Source organism: Styela clava, chromosome 9 (assembly GCF_964204865.1).
Source record: "Styela clava chromosome 9, kaStyClav1.hap1.2, whole genome shotgun sequence".
In the NCBI taxonomy this organism is placed as follows: domain Eukaryota; kingdom Metazoa; phylum Chordata; class Ascidiacea; order Stolidobranchia; family Styelidae; genus Styela; species Styela clava.
In genome coordinates, this window is record NC_135258.1 from 10,747,356 (window position 1) to 10,770,360 (window position 23,005).

A 23,005-nucleotide genomic window follows, 5' to 3' on the forward strand; every position below is an offset into this window, starting at 1 on the left:
GTTGCTACAGCACAGAAACTTGGAGACCAACGATGAAACTTATTTATAACGAAACGGATACACTATAAATAAGCAATGAAAGACTGAAAAAATACCATCACAAAACGCGCACCCCTAAATCCAAGGCAAATCTCAATATTAAACGACACTTTCGCAATCCCACAGTGCCGTATAGAATAAAGAATCAAAAGCACGTTACCTCAAAATCCGGGGGAAAAGTTTCACTTCCTTCACAAGTCTTCACTGTGGCGCAATAATAAGTCACTATCAACAGGAAATAAGATAATGAAGATAGAACATAATTTGCCTGGGATTGTTAAAATAATAGAGAAATATATGAATGGCTAGAGGTGTGAGGCGTGCGAGGTCAAATCTAACAAGAGTCTTGCTGCACACTAACACAAATGTAATTCTGTAACGTTTCGTCTGACCGAGGTCAGACTTCTTCAGACAAGCATTTTACAACTGTTGTAAGAAACTCAATGGCACGCACATAAATAATGCTATCAAATGTTGCAATGCTACAAACGAAAAAGTGGAAAACAATAAGACTCGTGCCAAAACAAAATTTAATCGTGGTCTCAACAAATTCCTTTGGCTATTTTTTCGTTCAAACATGAAAATTTGGTTTTGCTTTGGTTGTGGCAGCATCAGGCGGGCCAGATTGATTTACCCAACGAGCCGGATTTGGCCCGCGGGCCGTAGTTTGCCCATTTCAGATGTAGATTGTAGAAAATTTATCACTATGTTTGTATAAAGTTACTTTATTGCACATGTAAAAAAGAATGAGAGAACACGTTACATAAATATTTAAATGAATAATAATCTAATAATAACATTGAGGACGAAATGATTGGTGATGAAATTACAATTAAACAATATTTTTGAGTCATTAGCAGTCAATCATAAAATAATATTGAACATTTGAATGATACAAGGTCACTAGGCAGAAAAATATGTATATGGTGCATGTTCTGGGAACTCTTATCAAAATATTCGTTGTTTTCGAACAATTGTTATAGTGATTTAATCACAATATTCGGGACATTCTATTTTCATTTTTTAATTTGAAATAAGAAAAAATTTAACATATAAGCATTCGAAATAGTTGAAATCAATTTATAGATGGAAACTTCATGAGTGATCTATCTCAAAATTGAGTGTCTGAAACAATACAAAACACTAAATCAACAGACATATTGTTCAATATTATTTTCAATGACATCATACTGCACTTTATTAAAGTTACAAAAGAAACGAAAAAAACGGGACAGCATGTTAAAATTTATATTTTTAGATATTAAAAATTTGAAAATATTATAGATGTATAGAAATTTTTGATAACTTTAATAAAATTGTCATGAAGAGAAAAATGAAGAAAAGAGATAAATACAACAATCGCAAAAACAAAATTACTGATTTTGTTACTTTAAAAATGGAGTGTCCCAAAGTGGTAAAGAGCGAATTGAATATTGTCATTATCTAACGAAGTAGTACGGGTCAATTTTAGAAAAATTTAGAGCCATTACAAGTTGATTGTGCTAGAACAAAAAAATTGATTTAGCATATTTACTTAAATTCTAGGTGCCAAAATTGAAATCAAATCGATACCTTTGATTTATTTGCGTGTTTGGAAAATTCAACAAAGATTATCCTTCATACTTTCCAATCCGGTCAATGTAGTTTTGACATATTTATGTTTCGAGGGAAATAATTTGCGGGGTTTTAATTTTGACTCTGCATATCCTTGTTCTACTTAAGATGGAAAATGTCACTAGAATTCTATTACGGTACTTTATTATTTTTTGAATTTCGTATGGGCCTAATATTTCGTATAAAATGTTGCAGTTTTAACGAGTACTCTGTTTCCCCTGTACAATCACAACTAATATCTCACGATATGTAAGGGCTCGTGTTTATTTGGAAGGACCGGAATTTTTTTTCCTGTTCTGCATTGCCTACCCAATTTATTACACCCTGGGTGAGATGAGCGGCATGGGGCTCAAACCGAGATGAATAAACTGCATGCCAACACAATTAGAACGCTTCAACCTCTAGTACACCGCGCCGCCAAAAACTAACAACCATGGTAATAATCTGAACGCTTAAATAGAAAGTCTGGTTGTTTCTGCAGATAGGTTGCATTGATTAGCTGTGTTCCACGAATCGTTACTTTCTCGTCTCAAGCTTTTCATTTCATCCAATTCTTCATTTGTCGTAATCGACGAGGTCATGTGTCGGTTGTAACTGAAACAGTGTTGCTCTAGTTGAATAGCTTTGCGATAATTTCCTCCGAAAGGTTTCCTTCGCTTCGTCATCAGAATTTTCCCCAGACAAGCAGTTGTTGAAGTGACGCACGAACTGTAACAGGCCCCTGAGTTAATTAAATCAAACCAACACAAAAATAACAAAAACAAAAAAGAAAAGAGTGATGATTTTAATTTAAAGAATAAATGTGTAATCCATGAAAAGAGAAAAATAGTACACCAAAGGGGCAGTGGTGCGTATGCCCTAAATAAAGCAAATAAAAAAAAAGGTTAAATATTTGAATACTTACTTAACGTGCGCATGAGAAATAGTTATAAAATTTGATATACGGTATATCGGCAAAGTTATTTGTCCATACGTACCTGTAAAAAACACCAAAAACATTCGAATATAAAATAGGATTTAACGCGCTGTTGATTGGCAGAAGTACGATTGCAGCTATCGCATAAGCTACCGGATTTATTTCGACTCCAAGAACACTGAGAAAAGATGTCAAGCAAACAGGAACCAGGCAGAAAAAGTCCGCTAAAACAAGTCGTGTGATACGAGACTGCAAAATATAAAATAAATTAATGTAAAACCCGTTTATATACACTCTATCTGGTACTATTCATATTAAATCGCTTTTTCTGTTAAAGAAAATTTATGTGAGGCAAAGTGTGGATTTAGATGTATTTGATTCGATTGATGATATCGATTCCCAATTCTGAGCAACTTCGCTTAAAACTGGCAAACTTTTTCCTTAGTTATTGTAACGTATTATATAGCATTTATATATTTTTGAATTCATATAAGGTACGACAAAATCTGCAGGATGGACCGTTAGCATAACCGATAAGTGTATCCAAAAATATTGTAAAACATACAGCAAAGAAAACTGTTTTCACCTGCAATGTTTTATTTTCGTCAACAGCTGATCTGTTTTCTCTCAACGCTCCTTGGCGCGATGCATCATTATAAATTAGTCTATAAGACATCACTATATACAGGAAAGACAAGAAGTCAAACAGCATAATGATAATAGAAAACAACCAAGCACTGTCCTTCACCTGAACAAAATACATCATTACAAGTAAATTTATAGCCAGAAATATTTAAATATTTATAATTCGACTTTAACAATTGTTTACACAACACCCCTTTATACTGCACACCCGCTTGTGGGATTTAAAGGTATTCATTTTATTTTTTGTGAAAATATATGTTAAGCTTATTCCAGCAGATTACCTTGAGAAATAATTGTGGTAAGCAAACGCTGTGACCACTGTAATAACCGAACTCTCCCAATATCCGCAATTCGGGCCAATCCTGGGGGTATCGACTTTTTATTGAATGGTGAATTTGTTGCCAAGATAAACTGCCAGTGTTTTCAAAATCTGAATAAAATAAAATGGTCAGAAATATTATGCAGGTGATTTGAAAGCCACAGTATCCAATCGATTTTGAATCAAAAAGCAATGACGATCTCTTGAATTCAATGACTAACGACAACACTTTATAAGTTTTATTTGTAGAAAGATAAAATTTAATTAACAGATAAATTAGTTTATTTGCATTTATCGCTCACCGTGTGAATATGCTGATAATACGTTTGCAAAGTCACTCAACTCTATCTTTGTTGGTGTGTTTGTATCAAAGAAATAAACACCGGGAGATATATAAACAGAAGAAACGAAATAGTTCTTGAAATCAGGAAGTCTTGGTACAATCGCAATGAAGAGTGAGAAAAACCAGATCAAGCCGACGAATACGACAGTGTACCTGGTAGAAGATATATATATATATAATTGAAGCAAAGTTCAAATCTCAGTCTTTATGCATTAGAATAAGAAAACTGATTGATTAAAAAAGATTACCTTACTCGAAGGGAATCAACACGGAAAGGTCTCAACACTGCAATCATTCTATAAGTTGTTAAAATAACCAAAAAACAAACAGAAGATTGAATCGAGATCATTGCTAGACTTCCTAGTGACGCACAAACAGATCCCGTTCGCCATTCCTGGTCATATCGACAATACCTAAAGATGAGATACTACTATATTAACTGATCCTAACCTACCGCATCTACCTTAGAGCTCAAATAGTTAATACAGGTGACTCGTGTGAGTTTGTAATCCTTGCATACATCAATATCACACGAGCCAACAATAAATGTAACGGCACCTACTTTCCATTCGTTTTCGAGTTTTGAATTGCCAAAGCCAGTAAGTAAACTCCCATCAATAAATCAGCAGTTGCTAAGTTAAAAACTAAAATGTAGTTGCTCCTCATCATGGGCGAGAATCTGTGAAAGTAAATATTCTAGGTAATAGATATGAATTAAATCTGTGGTTCGTTTTTCATTTTGAATTTTTGTGTGAAGGCGTCATCAAATTATATATTGCGCACCGTGTGGCGGTTCTGTGATATGTGGTCGGGCTACCGGTAGTCTACGGTGAACGATTCGATACTGCTTCACCTTGGCTTTCGTGTCCATATATTTGGACATTGCTTCCTTGATAATGCTTATCATTATGGGATGTAGCACACTGTTTTATTCAAACTGAGTTTACCTTGTCTGTGATCGTAGTTTGGTTATGCTGTGATACATCACAATGGAGTTTCCGAAGAAAGCTAATAATCCCATTATCCACACAACACCACTCAAAATCACGTTCTGCAAAAGATATGTTGGGGGTATAAGGAAAGACAGCAGCATCAAGAGGTATGTATAAGTTGGAGAGTGAAGGAAAATAAGTGAGACAAAAACACACAATACAAACGGAAAAATTATAGGACCATATGCTCACTTTTATCATCCTATGCCGAGATGAAAACATGTTATCGTGAAACAGTTTTGTTGGACATTCATCACTTCCATCTTTGCAATCGGGTTTCCCATCCAAAACTTCTTGATTCGTCACGAACAGAGGCCCGGGATCTGAGCTGTTATCTCCAAGTTTTCTGCTCTCGCAGTAAAACCGACGCAACCCTTTACCTTGGCATAGTTCTGGATATTATTAAAATAATATTATTATACTTTGCAACACAAAACAAAATTTTTCGAATTTTTAGGAAACGAAAACCAAATTTCGAACTAATGCATCTCCAGTCCAATATTATTAAAGATTGTGATCTCCAATTCAACGTTACACATATAACAGCACTTTCCGTAAAGTTTATAGGTTTTCTTGTTACTTAAAATTTATACCTTCTGCTTCGTCTTCTTCCCCTTCGCAGTCTATTCTTGCGTCACAAAAGCTACTGATATGGATCGTTGATTTTCGTGATTCTTTGGGACGACTCGTTGGGCACTTGACGCGATCTTTACATCCTTGTTCATCGGGACTCAATTTATCTGGTGATGTTCTTTCACAGTCTTCAACACCATCGCAAATCTTCATAGTAATCATAAGATTCAAATATTATAAGAACCAACAAAAGCGAAAATAAAACAGATGAAGAACAGATAAAAAAACAACGAGACTCACCTGAAATTATATTTATAACACATATAAAACAAACTAATTTAAAGTAAACTTACATCCTTTGAAAGGTAATGATGAGGTTTTCCGGGACAGTGGAGGAAATCGTCTTTTATATCTAGCGCTTTACAGACTTCCATTGTTTTGTTTCCACACAGGAACTGACGTTCGGTTTTTGAAGCATTTTGATCCTACAAGAAAATTATGTAGATAACTTTACAATTGCTTATCCAGTACTCGAATTTACTTTTCTTTTCTCCTTCAACTCAAATGTACTAAGACCAGTTTATTTTTATTGGTCATACCATAACAGGTTGCTTGATTATAGAACATTCATCTTCAGCAAATGCACACTGTGGAATGCCATCACACATTGTAGCGTATTCTGGAGACCCTTGAGGATTCTTTGTCTCACATTTAAAGTTAAGAGATGCAGATTGACGTGACCAATTTTCCTGAAACATAAAAATACCAATCACATTGGATTAGGGTCACAATTTTAACTTAATTTTACGTTGATTTTTCTTATTGACAAACATCAAAAATTTCATACTTCATTTTTCGCTTGACACGAAGCTTCGTCAGTACCATCCACGCAATGTGATATTCCATCACATATGTATGTAACGTTGATGCAATTGTCACCATCATCACATACTATCTGATCATTTTCACAATGTGTACAAGAATCTGTGTCTTGAATGTCATGAAGAATAAAAAAAATTTTGAGTAAAATTTATTAATTAATACATCTGAATCAAATTAATGATCTGCTAAGTGTTATATTAAATCAGATAACTTTTCATTGCTATTTTTCCCGCATGCAAAAGAAATCTTCTAAATGACCACCTGATTTTTGATGCAGCAGTATTGAGACAGTGTCCTCTTTGTCTTTAAAATAAACTAATTTATTATTTGATTTGGGTTTCAGCTGTTTCTATATAGCAATTGTGACCAAGCTATTCAATTAGATTGGTGAAGGTAACTGAATGAAACTCAGATGTTAATATAGTTCTCGTAATTAAATTTAGATGGTAAAACGGTGATGTATTAAAAAATCGACCACTGTTTCAAGAATGCGTACATAAATTACCTTGTCCCTGGCAGTAACTATTGCATACTTTTGAGACATTATCATTCTCCTCCATACACAAGCATTCGTCACTCAAATCTGGACAGTCAAATATTCCGTCACATACTTGACGTTTTGAGATGAAAAAATCGTCGTTGAAGCATCTGTAAATAATTTTAACTTATAAGTCATTTCCGAGCAATCTTTTGAGCAAGTTTTTGAGATGTGTTACTAATAAATAATGTGCAAAATTTTTCCTTCTATGTAAATTATTTACAAAGAAAAAGGAAATGTGTTTTTAAGGAATATTTCAACCGCATAGCAATTAACATAGCAAGCATTGTATTCTTATGACGTGCATGGTAAACTTTTTGTCTAAGAACTTCACGCACGATATATTTAGCAATCGTTCTCACTTGAAGCACGTTCCGTTGTTTCCACACTCATCTGAATGGTCTTTGCAATATAATGTGTCATCGAACAACAACTTTTGCGGAAGTACACAAGAGCGAATGACGTCACCAAACTTTTGAGTTACGTCACATTTAAAACCAAGTTCACCCATCTGAAAACGTAAAATATCAGAATAGTGATATATATATAATATATATTATTCGAAAACAGTAGGCTATGACAATCAACGAATGAGTTGTCCGAGGCAACATTTTCAATACTCTATACTTAGTCTATAGTTTATATAAATCAGAATTTATTATCCATATTTTCTGTAATCCAGGGAATTATTCTCTTATTACATATCGAAACAAGTCAGCAATTTTTATAGCATTACCCGTTCGTCGCTATTATCTCTGCAGTGATTCGTACCATCGCAAAAGTCCTCTCGATTTATACATTGGCCATCGTCACAAATGAACGAATGACGGCAGTCGGATCCACATTCATCGGCCCTTTAAAAGAACATAAATATATATTACTTCCAAGTAAATGATTGCAGAATTTCTTGAAAGTTTTACAAACTGAATCAGACAATGTTATTTATCATTGTTACAAACTCGATAATTTATTTTTACAAAAAAATCTGTACCTGTTTTCGCAATGATCCAAATTATCACATACATATTGTTGTGGTAGAACACATTTCTTGTTGTGGTCGTTAAATTTATTTTTGCACATAAATCCGCTCATATTTGATGTTATTTCGTCGCTTCCATCTTCACAGTCGTCATTACCTAAAATTTAATAATTTCACATTATTCCCTTTTAAGCGTTTTAGCAAGGTTTCCAGTGGTTTTAGACGGTGTTCACTGTTTTTAGGCGTTTTAGCAAGGTTTCTAGTGTTTTTAGACGGGATTTCACTGTTTTTCAGCGTTTTAGCAAGGATCTAATGTTTTTAGACGATTTTTCACTGTTTTTAAGCGTTTTAGCAAGGTTTCTAGTGTTTTTAGACGGGTTTCACTGTTTTTAGGCGTTTTAGCAAGGTTTCTAGTGTTTTAGACGGGTTTTCACTGTTTTGGAGCGTTTTAGCAAGGTTTCTAGTGTTTTTAGACGGGTTTTCACTGTTTTGAAGCGTTTTAGCAAGGTTTCTAGTGTTTTTAGACGGTTTTTCACGGCTTTGAAGCGTTGTAGCAAGGTTTCTAGTGTTTTTAGACGGTGTTCACTGTTTTTAGGCGTTTTAGCAAGGTTTCTAGTGTTTTTAGACGGGTTTTCAATGTTTTTAAGGGTTTAGCAAGGTTTCTAATGTTATTAGACGGTTTTTCACTGTTTTTAGGCGTTTTAGCAAGGTTTCTAGTGTTTTCAGACGATTTTTCACTGTTTTTAAGCGTTTTAGCAAGTTTAATTTACTCAAGAGTGAGGCAATATAATAAAGAGTAAAACTAACAAACACACAGCAACCGATACAGTGTTGTAAATAAAGTGATTCATTTGTCAAGCACCATTTTTTACCACTTGTGAAGTTATATCAATTTTAAACTCCATATACATTACTCACCGTCACAAAATTTATCGAAAGCAATGCATTTTCCGTTGTTTGGACAAGTAAAGGTTTTGTTACAACCTGGTATTCCGCATTCGTCAGATGAATCGCAGCAATCATCCTTGAAGTTACAGACCTTAAAAAATGATCAACGTTACTACGATATATAAAAAGTCATTCATTCCTTTTTCAACCTATATGTCTGCACTCATATAGGGAGCAAGAAATTGTAATGAAAAAGGATCAATCCACATTATGATTTTGTAGTAAATTATATGTTTTAATATATACATTCAGATAGCAGCGTACCTTAGTAGCAGCATATATGGTGTTATTGTTTTTACATGTATAATGGGAGTCATCAGTTACAGAACTTTTACAATATCTTTCGTCTTCAACATCTTTGCAATGTCTGACGTCATCACACACGTGATGTTCTGGTAAAACGCATCGAAGTCCAGATGGGTTGTGTCTATTAAATAAATATAATGTCTTTTCCATAGAATTATTAGTTAATATATTTGAAGTACGACAGTCTTCTCCTATCGGACGGATTTCCAAATATAGGTATCCCCCACTCTGCTCTTGATGGGGTTGGGGTTATTTACTTCGACGTTCGAGAGTGCATAAAATCGTCTTTTCAAACTTATGTAAATGCACATAGAATGCACAGTCTTAAACCCTTTTGGGGCAAAATGTGGCAGTCAAATCATTACTAACAAAAAATTTCTGTTCTCATTGTTTCGAATAAAGGAAATTTACCTGCTGGTGCAGCTTGTTCCATTAGTGACATTTTCAGTCGAAATAATTTCGTCACTTCCGTCTGGACAATCTACACGCCCATTACAAAACCTAAATTGCAAAATCATATTAAAATATGACAGAGGTAGAACTAAAAAAATGCGTGATATTGAACTTCTGTGCCACAGGCGTCATCAGTTAAAGAAATGAAACGATAAAAAAATAATATTTTATTGCTTCACTTGCATTTTTATAAAAACTCAGCCTCTCCAGTTCACCTTATTTTAAAATAAAAGCTCCAACAATATTATAAGAACTGGATATATATTCACAAATGCGAACGTTGTTGGAATATGCAACCTTGAAATAAAGGTCAACTGAATTGATGCCATCCAGTTTCCAAGACTACTCGCCGTTGCTCGATGCAATATCATAAACTACTTGAAATGTAATTTCCGTTATATAGTAAACCATTTATTTATTAAAATGTTTCTGAGTTCACTTCTGTTTGGGAATCTACCCTTCACATTTCAATTCTTTGTAGATCAAGCATGGCATAACCAACCAATCAATCTTTATTAATCCATTAAGCGCTATTCTTATGACAGAAACGGTAAGTATTGATCGGTTGATGCGATTTAGATTGACCACAAAATGAACAAAGGCCCTTTAATCCAGATTTGGAGATGCCACAGAAAGAAAGACAAAATCGAATTCAAAAAGTTAGGAATCGATTTGTGGCCGGGACAAACCAATTCAATTGAAAAAGTCTGTTTAAAATTACAATAAAATTAAAAAATTGAATTAGTGGTACCATTAATGTTTTCACCTGGATTTAGCGATTTTGGAAATATATCGGTATGACTATGTTTTTTCGATGAATTAGGAATAATTAACTTTGCAATCCTGAAGTCTGATATAAGAGTATTAGTAAAAATCGTTGCAACACCAGAAATAAAAACGATCGGGACAACATTCTATCGAGGAATTATGACGTCACAAGAAGGCCATCTACCACCAATCACCCTCTTATGTTAGAATGCCTGAAAATCCTGTTACTCAATTAGTTCATTGGCTAAATCTCGGTCGGTATTTTATCAATCTCGACCTGTAAGGGCTTAGCAGGTAATATTGTAATATAAAGTAAAACTTACAATTCAATTGCAATACAGGTTTTCTTTTCATCGTTACAATGAAAAACATTATTTTTGCCTTGGCAAATTGAATTGCATTCATCACTGGAATCTCCACAATCATCTTTCCCGTCACAAATACTGGGCACAGTCTGGAGAAATACACATAACAAACTTTCTAGCAGATTAAAGTTGTTCAATATCGTTCAAAAACAATATTTATTGATTGAAAAATTCGATAACGTAGGAAAAAACATATTCAAATAAGACTCCTTGAAAGCGGATATGACAATCTAGCCGCTTGGCATTTTAAAAATTATACAGTGACGCAGATACAGGCAAATATTAACAACTGTTTCAGCTGAACAACGATGTAGATAATCAAAGTATTAGTTTGACTATAGATATGATTATGATTCCAGATAGTAGTCGTATCGAAATTTATATCAGAGTAAAGCAAGATAACATTTTTATTTGAAAAATAGCCCACGAATAACTCGAAAAGTTGTTCACTGGTCACTTCTATTTGTTCTTTGTAGTTTGATCCTATATTTTAACGATTCAGCCTACATGTGCTGAAACGTAAACTACATCTAGTTCCCTCACTTTTTTCCCTCTTAGACATTTCCCGTTGTCACATATAAATGAATGTTTACATCCCGGTTGGCATTCATCAACTCTATCATCACAATGGTCAATAATATCACAAACATATCTGGATGGCAGAACACAGTGCTTTGCAACATTGTTCCATTTATTGCTGCAGGATAATCCTGTACCTAAAAAAAGATTTGGGCCATCGAAATTGAAAGTTTTTCGATAAGCAAGATTACCGGTACTGTATAAAAAGATTTGATACTACTTAATTTTTGGATTTCGTGTCCATATATTTGAACATTGCTCGCTTTGTTGTCAATATCATAGCTTGTGGGTGTTTTTCACACATTGCTTATGGAACAGAGAGGGGTGGAATTCATCGGAATGATATACCAAATGCAAGTAGCACGGTATGGCTAAGACGTACAAAAAAGACTAAAATATTCATTCCAAGAATAAAAGGGGCAGTTACAGGGAGGTAAATTGGTATTGAAGTTTTCATGCGTACCTTCCCCAACATTTGTTGAATTTGCTACAACTTCATCACTCCCATCCTTGCAATCTATTATTCCATCACAAAATTTATCCGGTTCCAAACATTCCCCGGAGTTGCAGCTGTGTCAAAGAATGAAGTATTTATCAATAGTAATAGACGACTTCAAAATTCTAACTTCATGTCCTAGCATGAAAGATCAAACATGATTTTACTGGTATTGAATATAACTATTTTTGTTCTTCCCGATACATGCTCTTTGTTTGTTCCGTTGTAGGCTACGATATTACAATTTTAATGAAATTACCCCGGTGTCTACGTCTGCCGAACCAATTTAATTATGCAAATTCACTTCTTGGACTAGCGCGGCTCCAGACGATATTATTGTTGATGAACGCAACATTTCTTACTTGGAAATAAAATGAATCAATTTTTGGAATTTGAATACAAGACTGAGATTTGGGTAATCAAAATTTATCTATGATACTGCGTTCGTTTCAGAATCTCGGAGAAAAAAATCACATTGATGCAGAGCTGCAGCCGATTTACCTAGCAATATTTTATTACCTGAACGTTGATATAGATTCACATTCGTCTGTCAAATCCAAAACACGAGATGACCCGCCCCTACGCGAACATACATCACCTAAACATAAAGTATTTGTAATATTATTTTACTCGACTCGGTTGTTAAATTTAAATGTGCAGTTCAACATTGGCTTGTGGATCAAGAAAGCAATTTGTGTTTCTTTCATATTTGAACAAGTATAATGTAATAATCATTTCCTTGGAACAAATTATTGAAATAAAAATAGAGATTGCTATATCATTTTTGAGTTAGAAAGATCAAAGACCGCAGTATTTTGAATAATCTGATTATTTTTCATATTATTCCAATGAGAGTAAGAACTTGAACCTGAATTAACTTCAACCACCAGCTTGAATGAAAACCTGAGAAGGTATACTCGCATTTATTATGGCTACTAGTTCGTCTTTATTTTTCCTGAATTATTTAAAATTACGTTTTTATAAGCGCGTGTATCGACAATTTCCATGGATGTCAATCTGCTGTCAAGTTCCAAGGTCATTGTAAAACAGTAAACAATCACAACCACATTCGGCCCTTAAGGGAACGCTTTCCAAGCTAGAACCTTACGTGTTCGACTACTTGGATTGAATCTATTTAATTAGTATATTATACAAATATGTTTTCATAATTCATGAAATTAGGTAAAAATACCCCGTCCATAAAAAATTCATGTTTTAGATACTAATACCGTAAACATATTTTCGTGCTATTGTTTTCGTTACACCGTGGAAAATATTCGTAGAATTTCTTGTTATGCATCAGTAATTCATACCATAACGTAAAAAATGTATTTTCAGAGAAGTAACAGCGACTTTGGTAGAGAAAAGCCAACGAAATAAATAATGTAGAACGCACCTTTACATGGTATTTCATCCGAACATTGGTAACCTAGTTGGTTACCACAGTTAATCAACAATTTATTCAAACAATGACCATACTTATCGCACCGCATTCCATATCTGAAAAAAAAACATCATAGTGTGATTAGATCAATTATTCTCATAAACTTTCATGACCTGTTTCAAAGACTCTCAATACATCGTGCCCCAAATAAAAACTAAACTAAATTTTTTTTTATTTTAAACGGGTGTCAATCAAGTATTTTAATCGTCACGTATAATAATGAAAAGACAGCTAACGAAAGTACTAGAATAAACGACATAAAGTGTGTGCCATTTTACTGCAATAGAATAGTGCAGTGCGCATATATATATGTTCATTGAATAGTGTGAAGTGTTTGTTTGTTTTTTTCACAACATTTGAGTGCCATATTTTGCGAGGTGCTTTTTATTTCTCCTTTTAATAATAAAAAAAAAAACGACATCACTGAATCAGGGAATCAAACCTTGTGAAGGTCTCGGAGATTCGCCTCGTGCCCCTCTAGTGGGGCCAAGCGCCCAGTTTGTGAAATCCTGGTCTTGATAGATAGAATAGAAAAAACATAGAGAGACCGCAGTTATGAGATAGAACAAGGAATGAGAAACGTACTTTTTATTCTTACACAAAGTCTCGTTTTCATCTGTTTTATTATAACAATGATGGAAGCTGTCACAGAAGTATTGTTCTGGTAACTTGCATTGTAGGTTCAAATCGTTGAGTGGATTTTGACAGCCTGTTCCAGCTTAAAATAAATATCATAATGCTGTAAGAGATAGGATCGATTTCACCTAACACTTTTGTCTGAAGGAAATATTATAAATAGCCGTTACTCATCGGTATTTACGAACCCCAGCGGGGATGTATTCTCGCCAAATTGAGCTTATAGGATTGGTTATCGAATGGAAATGCATTAGATGTAAACCACGTCCGCAAATGAGTTTCAATAATGTACATTTCGAAACGTCAATTTCATTTTTTTTTATAAAACCCTTACTTGAAAAAAGTAAATAAAAAATTAAAATGCGAGAATGTTACTTTGGCAGTACTTATATATAGGTTTGATTATATAAGATACATGCAGAGATCATTAAAAACGGAATTTACATGATAAAAATAATATTGTATTTTCAACAAACCTTCTTCCAATATTTCGTCACTTTTATCCGGGCAATCGTATATTCCGTCACAAAAGAACCGAAGATTAATACATTCACCAGAATTACATTGATATTCCCAGAATTCACATTCAACAACACCACAAGTTGTTGCACCCCTTGTTTGGTGGCCTAACAATCCTTAAAAAATATCAAACAATTCTGCAGATTTTCTTATATTTAGGTGGGAATGAAGTGGAGAAAGACATCCTGTGGGTAAATTATTAATCTGTGTTCATTGCAAAGATTGCAATGAAAATTTTTTCAAATCCGATTTGGGTACGGATTATCCTTCTGAGACGTTTTCCTATTTGAGCCTAAGTTGATAATATACGTTTACACAATGTTTCAAATACACTATAATCCTTTCAATCCTACGTGTTTATGTTACATTTACATTTTGGACGATACATTCGTGAGCATATTTAAATAAATGTAATATCTCCTAATGGAAAAATATTATGACAGGAACTAATATACAAACCCCAACATACCAATGTTCAAATAGAATTTATAATCACAGAATTTTGAACGGAAATGATTTCATTTAACTTCAAGGGATCTGGAATCCTGGCATTCAACGCAGTTATACAACAGTCTTCTACTCAAACATGTTAAACGTTATCAAATTCCTGTTTCTTATTTTGTTCGTATCAATCTTCATCATTTATTTGTGTCACATTGGCAAAGTTTTATTTCCAATGTAGCGATGCTTTTTCAATTTGATATCGACTGGATTGATATTTTTAGCTCCAATACAACGGATAAGCCTTTGGGGCTCAAAATTATATATATAATGTGTTTATGTGAAAATAAAAAGATGTTTCAAGGTTTTAACTTCAACTTGAAATAAAATGAAATTTTTTTATAAAACTTACCAATAAACACAAGTTTGAATATTATCGACATTGTTCTTCGCATCGTTTCAAACATCCAAATACCGCGCGGAAGATATAATTACAATGTAATGTATTATCAAGTCATATTATGCTGTAAACAATTGTAATAAAGCAATATTAAACTATGATATTCAGGATGAATGTTAATTAAGGCATATATATATGTATATACACATAGTAGGCACGAAAGATGAATTCATGCTAAATTTTTCAAAAATCTACATTTCGGTTCGATAATGATTTTAAGGGAAGACCCTTACTTAACATCCTTGAGAATCAAATCAATTATAGAATCATAGAATAGCAAAAAAATCTTAATAGTTTACTTGATAACTAACATTCTGATGATAGGAATATCAATTGGGGGACACATTTGCGCTATGACAATATAACCTTTCTTTCAACTACAGCCGCGTCCGTATAATGCCGAGTAGAGTATTTCATCTGTAGTCCATGGATACATATTCTCCAATCTAATAACCTATAGGTTTAGTGGATGTTAGTGATTGATAGATACAGATTTCATCGATCAATTTATGTATGTACATCAATGCTCATTTATTGTAATTGTCCCCTTGATATGTGGTTAATAATTATATTATTAAACTGGCATTGTATCGTAAGTCATATTTATATACTATACACTTATACACCAAAATTGGTAAAATAATATATGAAAGATATGTTTAAATTTTTGTATAGTAATATTCGAACAAGGTTAAAAACGTTGTGAACATCTCGTCTGCTTTATTATATGCTTCAAATGCTAATCAACTAATCTGTGTGCAGTTCCATTTACAATGCTAAATCTTGTTCAACGGGAAATCTCACTCTCGTTGCCTAGATCTATGTTATATTATTTTCATCAGTGCTGTAACTATCAATTACTTTTGTTAACTATCAAAGATATTACAAATTTATTCTAGCTCAATTGGAAGTCGGCAACTACAGGCAAGAACAGTCACTCTTATTTGTGAACGTCTGATACTATCCCAGAACTTTTTTTACATAAGTCATCTATTTCAAATTTTCTTCCAAACTATGCAACTAGCACTTCAATCTAAATAAACAATTTTTATCCGCTTCAACTTCAGATTCAATCAAATTTGAAACGCTCAACTTGCTTCGTCGCCATCCAGTTTTATCCCTTTATTGACTGGAGTATAATTCTAGTCGAAATAACGATACCTTGGGGATCTTCTTTTATCGTATTTTCTCTCCTTATTTTCCCCGTCTTGTAGGTACTATAATAAATGATCAGCAGGTATACTGATCATTCCGTGTAAAGCGCAAACATCATTCGGTAGAAATAACACCACTACTCGGGATACAACACATCATGAGCCACAAATGGCCCACGTTTAAATAATCAAAATATACGTATTCCATGTATGATTATTAGTCTTGCCATCATGACTCTACTATGTGGAGCGCATGAAATGTTTCATTTTTTTTCCAACTTTGTGTCTTTTTCAAACACTTTATTGATCTCATTAGTATTCTTTGCAATGTTAATTGGTCGCAAAGGTGAGTCTTTAGCCCTAAATCATTCGTTAATCAGAAAGTATAGATTTTCTGTCCTGTGGGTCCAAATTAAATCTTGCCCTTTCTTGAACCTGTCGCACTGTTTCCGTCTAATATTGACTTGCAAATTGGAAAACAACTTCGTTAACTCGTAATTAAAAATATCAGTCGAAGAAATCGTTTGATAGAGACGCAAACAATCGTTCGAACTTTGATTTTAGCTAGGTTACATCCGAGGGGATATGGACTTTCGCTGCTAAACTGTTAGATATTGCGTCAGAAAATGGCGAATCCAAAATGTCTCCGCGTCGCGTATGTTGTAACCGACACCACTCAAAGCGTTTGTATATTTCTTCAATTATTCGCGTATCGGAATATCTATAAATAAACGAGTATAAAAATTTTCTATCAAAATATTTGTTTTCAAATACATAGCATTAAGATAATTGACAAAAAACCACAAGCCTAAGACGAGTAGAATTATCTTTACGATCTTCGTACGCTGAATTTGAATATACGACCACGTATTTAACCAAGTACATGATATAATCGGAGTATGGCAAAAATTTGCAGGAAAATTTTTGCATGAAAAAATTTCAATATTATCAATAGCTATACTTGAGTCGCAATCACTTTTGACATTTGAATCACCAATTGGGATTCAAGTTCAAACAATACCATAAATTGTAAAATAGCTATGTTTCAACACTAACCAAATCGCCGTGATATTATGCGATCTAAATATAGTATATTTGCATACATAGTTCTATTAAAACATTATTATCTTAAAAATATTCGAGCAGTAATACTAGACGGTTTAAGCGAAAATTGCATGATTGCAACCTTCCGGGATTATACTCTTTCACATCTTAGAAACTTGGAAGATTGATCGAAAATGCTAAAATACAAGGTGCATATAATTTCATTCATATCATGAATACCGAAATACATATAAACGTAAGGAAGGTATCATGTGACTGTATAAATAAACTAAAGCATGAGACAGACTATTACCGATTTCATTGACGGATAATTGAATATTTTGATTAATATTAGATGCCAAGTATGATTTCTATTTTAAATAAACTATTAAAATTCGGCATACCTCAATGAAAAGCATTGATACAAAATCAAAAATAGTATAGTCAATCCAATTGGCAATTGCTTTTCTTGTACAACTTCCCCATGTAGGATCCCCAACTAAAAGTTGTAAATTGGACTAATGTGAAAGGGCTAGGAAAAGAGTGCAAAGTGTCCACTGGTAATATAATAGTTACAAAGGCTTGTCGGTAGATAACAATTGACACTGGATTTAGAATGTGCCACGTGAAATTTGACAGGCAAAGAAATATTTATTGACAATTACATTCAAGGACTTAGATGTTATAAATTTCATATTTTGTGCCGTATCACCATTCATGAGTGCGTACTCTCGAGTGCATTAATATTGTAATTTGAGGACACTTAGCACTAATGTTAATATTATTCGAGAAATATCTATTCTATTATATTTGATCAGGCATTTGCAATTGATGAAGTACGGCATAGAGGCAAGGTTTATCTTTGGCGCATTTTTAACAAAAACGATTTACTAAAAATAGCATAGAAACAGTGATCAATTGAAACAATGAGTATGACGAATTCATATAAAATGACACTTGCCCTACAATGGACAAATGTGACTTATAGTTTGACCATCTAAAATAAAATACAGAATTCGTTTCAGAATTCTAAAGGTGAATAATAATTCGAAAATTATCCCTAACTTAATTTTTTTTTCAGAATGTGTGAAAAAAAAACGAAAAATGATTTATATTTCATAAGGTATTATTTTATCCGCATATTTGACTGTAGCTTTTCTACGACTGTAGCAATGCTCAGCATAGCTACCACTATTATTTTCTAATATAATTACATGTCTTCTGAGTAGAGGGATAAAAATGGTCTTACAATACCCGGTTTTAACCTAATCTACCCATCCAAATTATTAGGAAACATCTTTAACAAAATATAGCATACATTCTCACTGACAATAAAACCACCCAGTTTATAAAAAATCCTATTTATAATTGTTTAGTACGAAGCACATAACTCTCGTCATCGATTTCCAACGTGTCTAATCGCACATAATGGTAAATAGGTATGCAAAACATTTTTTAATATAATATATATCGAATATTTAGATTCAAAAACATAGCCCTGATCAGGAAGTACATAATTCAAAGTTTTAAAGGTTATTATCAATTTTTTAAGTATTGTATTCAGAGTAGAGTTGCAAGCCCGCTCATTCTCCTCTACCTGATGTATTCGAAAATGTTAACTCGAAAGCGGTATATGAGCAAATGGAAGCCCTGAATCAGAACTGAAAACAGAAAAATTTGATCAAATAAAGAGTAATTGTCATATTATAAAAGTGTAAGATCTGGTCTAGAAAATTTATGACACAAGAATTTTTTGTGTTCTGTCTTGAAGAGAGAGAGAGAGAGATTTATTTTTTTTGACAACCAAAATACAGCCATAAAAATCAACTATGAAGCACTATGCTTTTAGTATAAATAAGCTCTAACACAAACCTCTAAAACTGTGAGATCACGGAAACTTAAATATGCATAACATATCAAGACCAAGCAGGCAATCAAATTTTTACTACACACACTACCTTACATCACTAAGACGTTCAGTATTTTCTCTGCATTTAACGAACTCTTTTTAAGCCTGGCCTGTTAGTGACGTGAACAGTCTAGCATGCATACAGTTACTCCGGATTAGTCTAGAATTTCATCTAAATATGCGTAGTTGCATAACGCAAGTAAAATGATATTTCAGCGAAATTAAATGTAATATATAATATCCAATTTTTGCACGAGAAAATTGTCTCAAATTTTTAGTGAAGAAAAAATGCAACAAATTAGTTGGATCTATGCAACCAATGACCATGTGTGGCATATATACGAAAAAAAGTACGTTTGAATTCACTGGAATAACCAAGTAATTTTCTATAATTCATGAATCTTATACAATTTTTAATCTTAGAATATCGACGCCATATGGATTAAAGCAACCCACTATGTTTTCTTTGTACAACAGCAAAATTGATATATTCTACTTGAGTTATGTTGTTTTTGCAACTTAAATTTTTTGAAAGAGTTATTTTGAGTAACAAATTTTGCAATAAAAATATTCCCATGTTTCGTTCTTTAGTGCATTTTTCAGAAATACAGCAGCCTGCTTCAGTTCCCAAAATATCACGAGCTTGTGAGAAACTCAATCCTGATTAACGTCAAACACTTACTGAGGGCTTAAAGTGCACCGCAAGTTTTTGATTATATAGCAAGTTCATAAATGCAATGTAATATTAACCGTACCTTTTTAGGTATATTGGCTGCGTATTAGGCAGAGTACAAAATCAATGGCTTTCTGACTTTATTTACAATCGTTTACGAAAGTGGTAACATGAATTTTACTTCGATTTTATAATTGAAATATCTGTATCGGATTTATTGAGAAATATATTGTTACAATACAACATACAACATCTAATTTTTACACGCTAAATCTGAGCTTAACTACCTTACTTAATCACTTTGTCTTACAAAACAACACTTGTAAGGGTGAACGCCCTCTGATATGTAGTTAGATTATCTGACCGTACTGAATATGTACCCTCACACAGAAATATATTAAACTGTTATAATGGAAATAATAGTTCATTGTGGTACGATCACAGATTATTTCCCTAAATTGCCATTTTCGTGCTGTGATTCTTGAATTACTTTGAACTCCAACAATGACAAAATCAGAAAATGATCAAGAACATTCCTCATTGAACAAGTGTTTTCAAAATAGAACTCAAAATTCATGTTGTCACAAAACTAATTAGGCTAGCATGGCCCTAATATAATACACATGGCGCATTGATGGTTCATGAATGTTCAAACCTAATTTATTACGAACATATTTGAACAATTATTGTAAGATTTTCGAAATTCTACTCATTTTACATCGGCTTCGTAATAGTATTTGTAACAATGGTTTACACACGTATTGTATTTCATTTTAACGATATAGTAATCGCCACAACGTGGATATATTGACGACAATAATGTTAGAACTAACCGAAAATCAGCGTATTATTTATACACGCGGAAATAATATGGTGAGGTCAAAAACAACATCAATTTGTTTCATTTATATGCGATTGATACCCCGATTTTCGAACCAGTTTCCGACAGTGATTTTTATGTAAAAGTCGTAAACAAACAGTAATTTGTTTTGCTGTTCTTTTAATGATGCCATTGCTTAAAAATAACATTTTTCTCACTCTCCGTTCGTTACTCCCGTCGTGTGTATACCAGGTTAGGGTTAGGCTGTACTTTTATTCCGATTTTCCTTTATTTTGTTCTATTACGAACAACGGGGACTGTCTGTGTTAGCCTAGTGAAGATACCCCCTGCTCATATATTTCGGTCCTTTTACACAACTTGATGTAAAGTAGGCGAACAAAGTTAGTTACCTCCATATTGGTACACGTACTTCTGGAGCGCCCTCTTTCCCTCCTTTGAACGGGAGAAAGTTTATGTCAAAAACGATTCATAAATTCAAATATGTATTTCTAAAATCTTTGATTGTAGTAGTTGGCTGTTTAAAACTAGTCATATTGGTGTTATAGGTAAGACATCTCGGGTGCAAACCGTACTATTTAAGCATGATATTATAAGGTAAGCAAGCTGTGCACCGAAACTATGTATTCCAGTTTTTCCAAAAACACAGTCACTTCTAACACATAAGTGTACGCTGACATAAAAACTTATTAGGATCCTATCCCCATTTACAAACAATATTTAATTTTTATATTCACGTCATACGTATTACTTACGTCTCGCAGTGCCATGTGGTATCACCGTTTTCTTGCCTTTGTGGGCTTGAAGTGTTCCACAGCACTGGTCAGTCGACATCTCGTTATGCGGAGTTCGCCATATAGCCAATATATTATCATATATGTTCAAGCGTGTTAGTTTTGCTTGATTTACTTTACTATAATATAATTACATCCCACCTTGTTTTGGCAGACTTTTAAAAAATTGCTCCATTGAAAAAAAAGTTTAGGGATAAATGAAAATGAATAACAAAATTCCAAATTTATCCTACGCGGAAAAATAAGGCGATTGATTTTCACTCACTGTTAATTTGTTATTGCTGATTCCCGAATTTACGACAAGTTTAATTTGGTGTCAAAGGATTTGTATTCCATATTTAATTAATGAATCGTTCTGTCTCACAGTCTCGTGGGATACAATGAACTGAATTTGAACTATACTATGGTTTTTAATTCGTCACATCATTTTCTAATTCTTCAACACATGAGCTGTTGTTTCAATTACGTTTCGTCAAGTCCAAATATAAATTAATATTACTCACTGTTAAAGTGATAATGTCTTCGCTGTCGTTTTTGATGCGAGTATAGGTTATTTTTGTCTATTCATCTTTGTATCCCCCGATCGTAGTTAGGCGTATGTTGTTTTGGGAAAATCGTATCACAACTTCCCATGATTGCTTGAAATTTAATTACTTTTAACATTTTGTAACTTTGATGAATCTTTTAACAGTGTTTATCCCATTTATACATTCAGTGATTTGTGGTGCATGCCGTAGTAAAATATTGGTTTGAGGATTTACATTACTAAATTTGAAATTATTTGAAAGTGCGTGACGTAGGCAAAATCTAGGAAGTCCTAAGGTCAACCAACATTCAATGCTACATGTTTGTATATAAATGCTAAAACTCCGCTGCAATATTTAATTCCAAAGTTCATCGTGCATTCAAATTAAAATTTGCGACATTTAGTGTAAAAAACCCGCCTGTCTAATTTAGCCTTTCCCTGAGTTTAAGAGTGTTCATAGGTCGCAGCCAGGTTTTTTTAAATTCCAAACCCGTACATGTTCACAGTTGATGAAAAAAACTAATTGATTTTCTGCTAAAACCAAAAATATGATGAACATTTTTAAATGAAATCGAGTTTGATCTGTTGCCTAAATTTCGTAACAAGTTTTTTAAGATTTTATCTAGTCGGTGACGCGAACTTAAATCTCACAATGGTTTATAATTATTTTAAATATTATCATTCCATTAACGATTCACTTGAATCCAGTCCGATATTCATCTTCACGCATGTTAAAATGCTCAAATTAGATATTTAAGTACTTTTGAAACAGACAAATTTTACAGACACGATTAAATTTTATTTTGAATTTC

The 23,005-nt window shown here is 33.3% G+C and overlaps 1 protein-coding gene across 2 annotated transcripts; it reads right to left on the reverse strand.

Moving 5' to 3' along the window:
- Positions 1 to 758: 758 nt before the first annotated feature.
- Positions 759 to 21,744, reverse strand: LOC120339694 (uncharacterized). Of its 2 annotated transcripts, none has more exons than XM_039407876.2 (29): positions 21,629 to 21,744; positions 15,208 to 15,319; positions 14,312 to 14,470; positions 13,785 to 13,917; positions 13,152 to 13,255; positions 12,275 to 12,353; positions 11,723 to 11,829; positions 11,224 to 11,396; positions 10,639 to 10,769; positions 9,506 to 9,595; positions 9,053 to 9,215; positions 8,759 to 8,879; positions 7,853 to 7,997; positions 7,598 to 7,715; positions 7,224 to 7,372; positions 6,829 to 6,971; positions 6,289 to 6,431; positions 6,041 to 6,190; positions 5,795 to 5,926; positions 5,462 to 5,648; positions 5,061 to 5,260; positions 4,824 to 4,927; positions 4,439 to 4,555; positions 4,125 to 4,289; positions 3,836 to 4,029; positions 3,496 to 3,644; positions 3,156 to 3,317; positions 2,631 to 2,818; positions 759 to 2,374 (listed from the first exon to the last, which is right to left on the reverse strand). In XM_039407876.2, exons 2-29 carry the CDS (start codon positions 15,260 to 15,262, stop codon positions 2,209 to 2,211), a joined length of 3,927 nt encoding a protein of 1,308 aa, XP_039263810.2. In that variant the 5' UTR covers positions 15,263 to 15,319; positions 21,629 to 21,744; the 3' UTR covers positions 759 to 2,208. The 2 variants fall into 2 exon arrangements, with proteins under 2 accessions (XP_039263810.2, XP_039263809.2); XM_039407875.2 differs by having other exon boundaries at positions 759 to 2,361; positions 21,629 to 21,743.
- Positions 21,745 to 23,005: the final 1,261 nt, after the last annotated feature.

Coding starts and splice junctions, on each gene's coding strand:
- LOC120339694 (XM_039407875.2), bottom strand. CDS start 15,262: ATGTTTGAAACGATGCGAAGAACAATGTCGATAATATTCAAACTTGTG. Junction 11,830..12,274: donor GAATCTATATCAACGTTCAG/GTAATAAAATAT, acceptor TCTTTGACACAG/CTGCAACTCCGGGGAATGTT. Junction 4,928..5,060: donor CTCGGCATAGGATGATAAAA/GTGAGCATATGG, acceptor TATCTTTTGCAG/AACGTGATTTTGAGTGGTGT.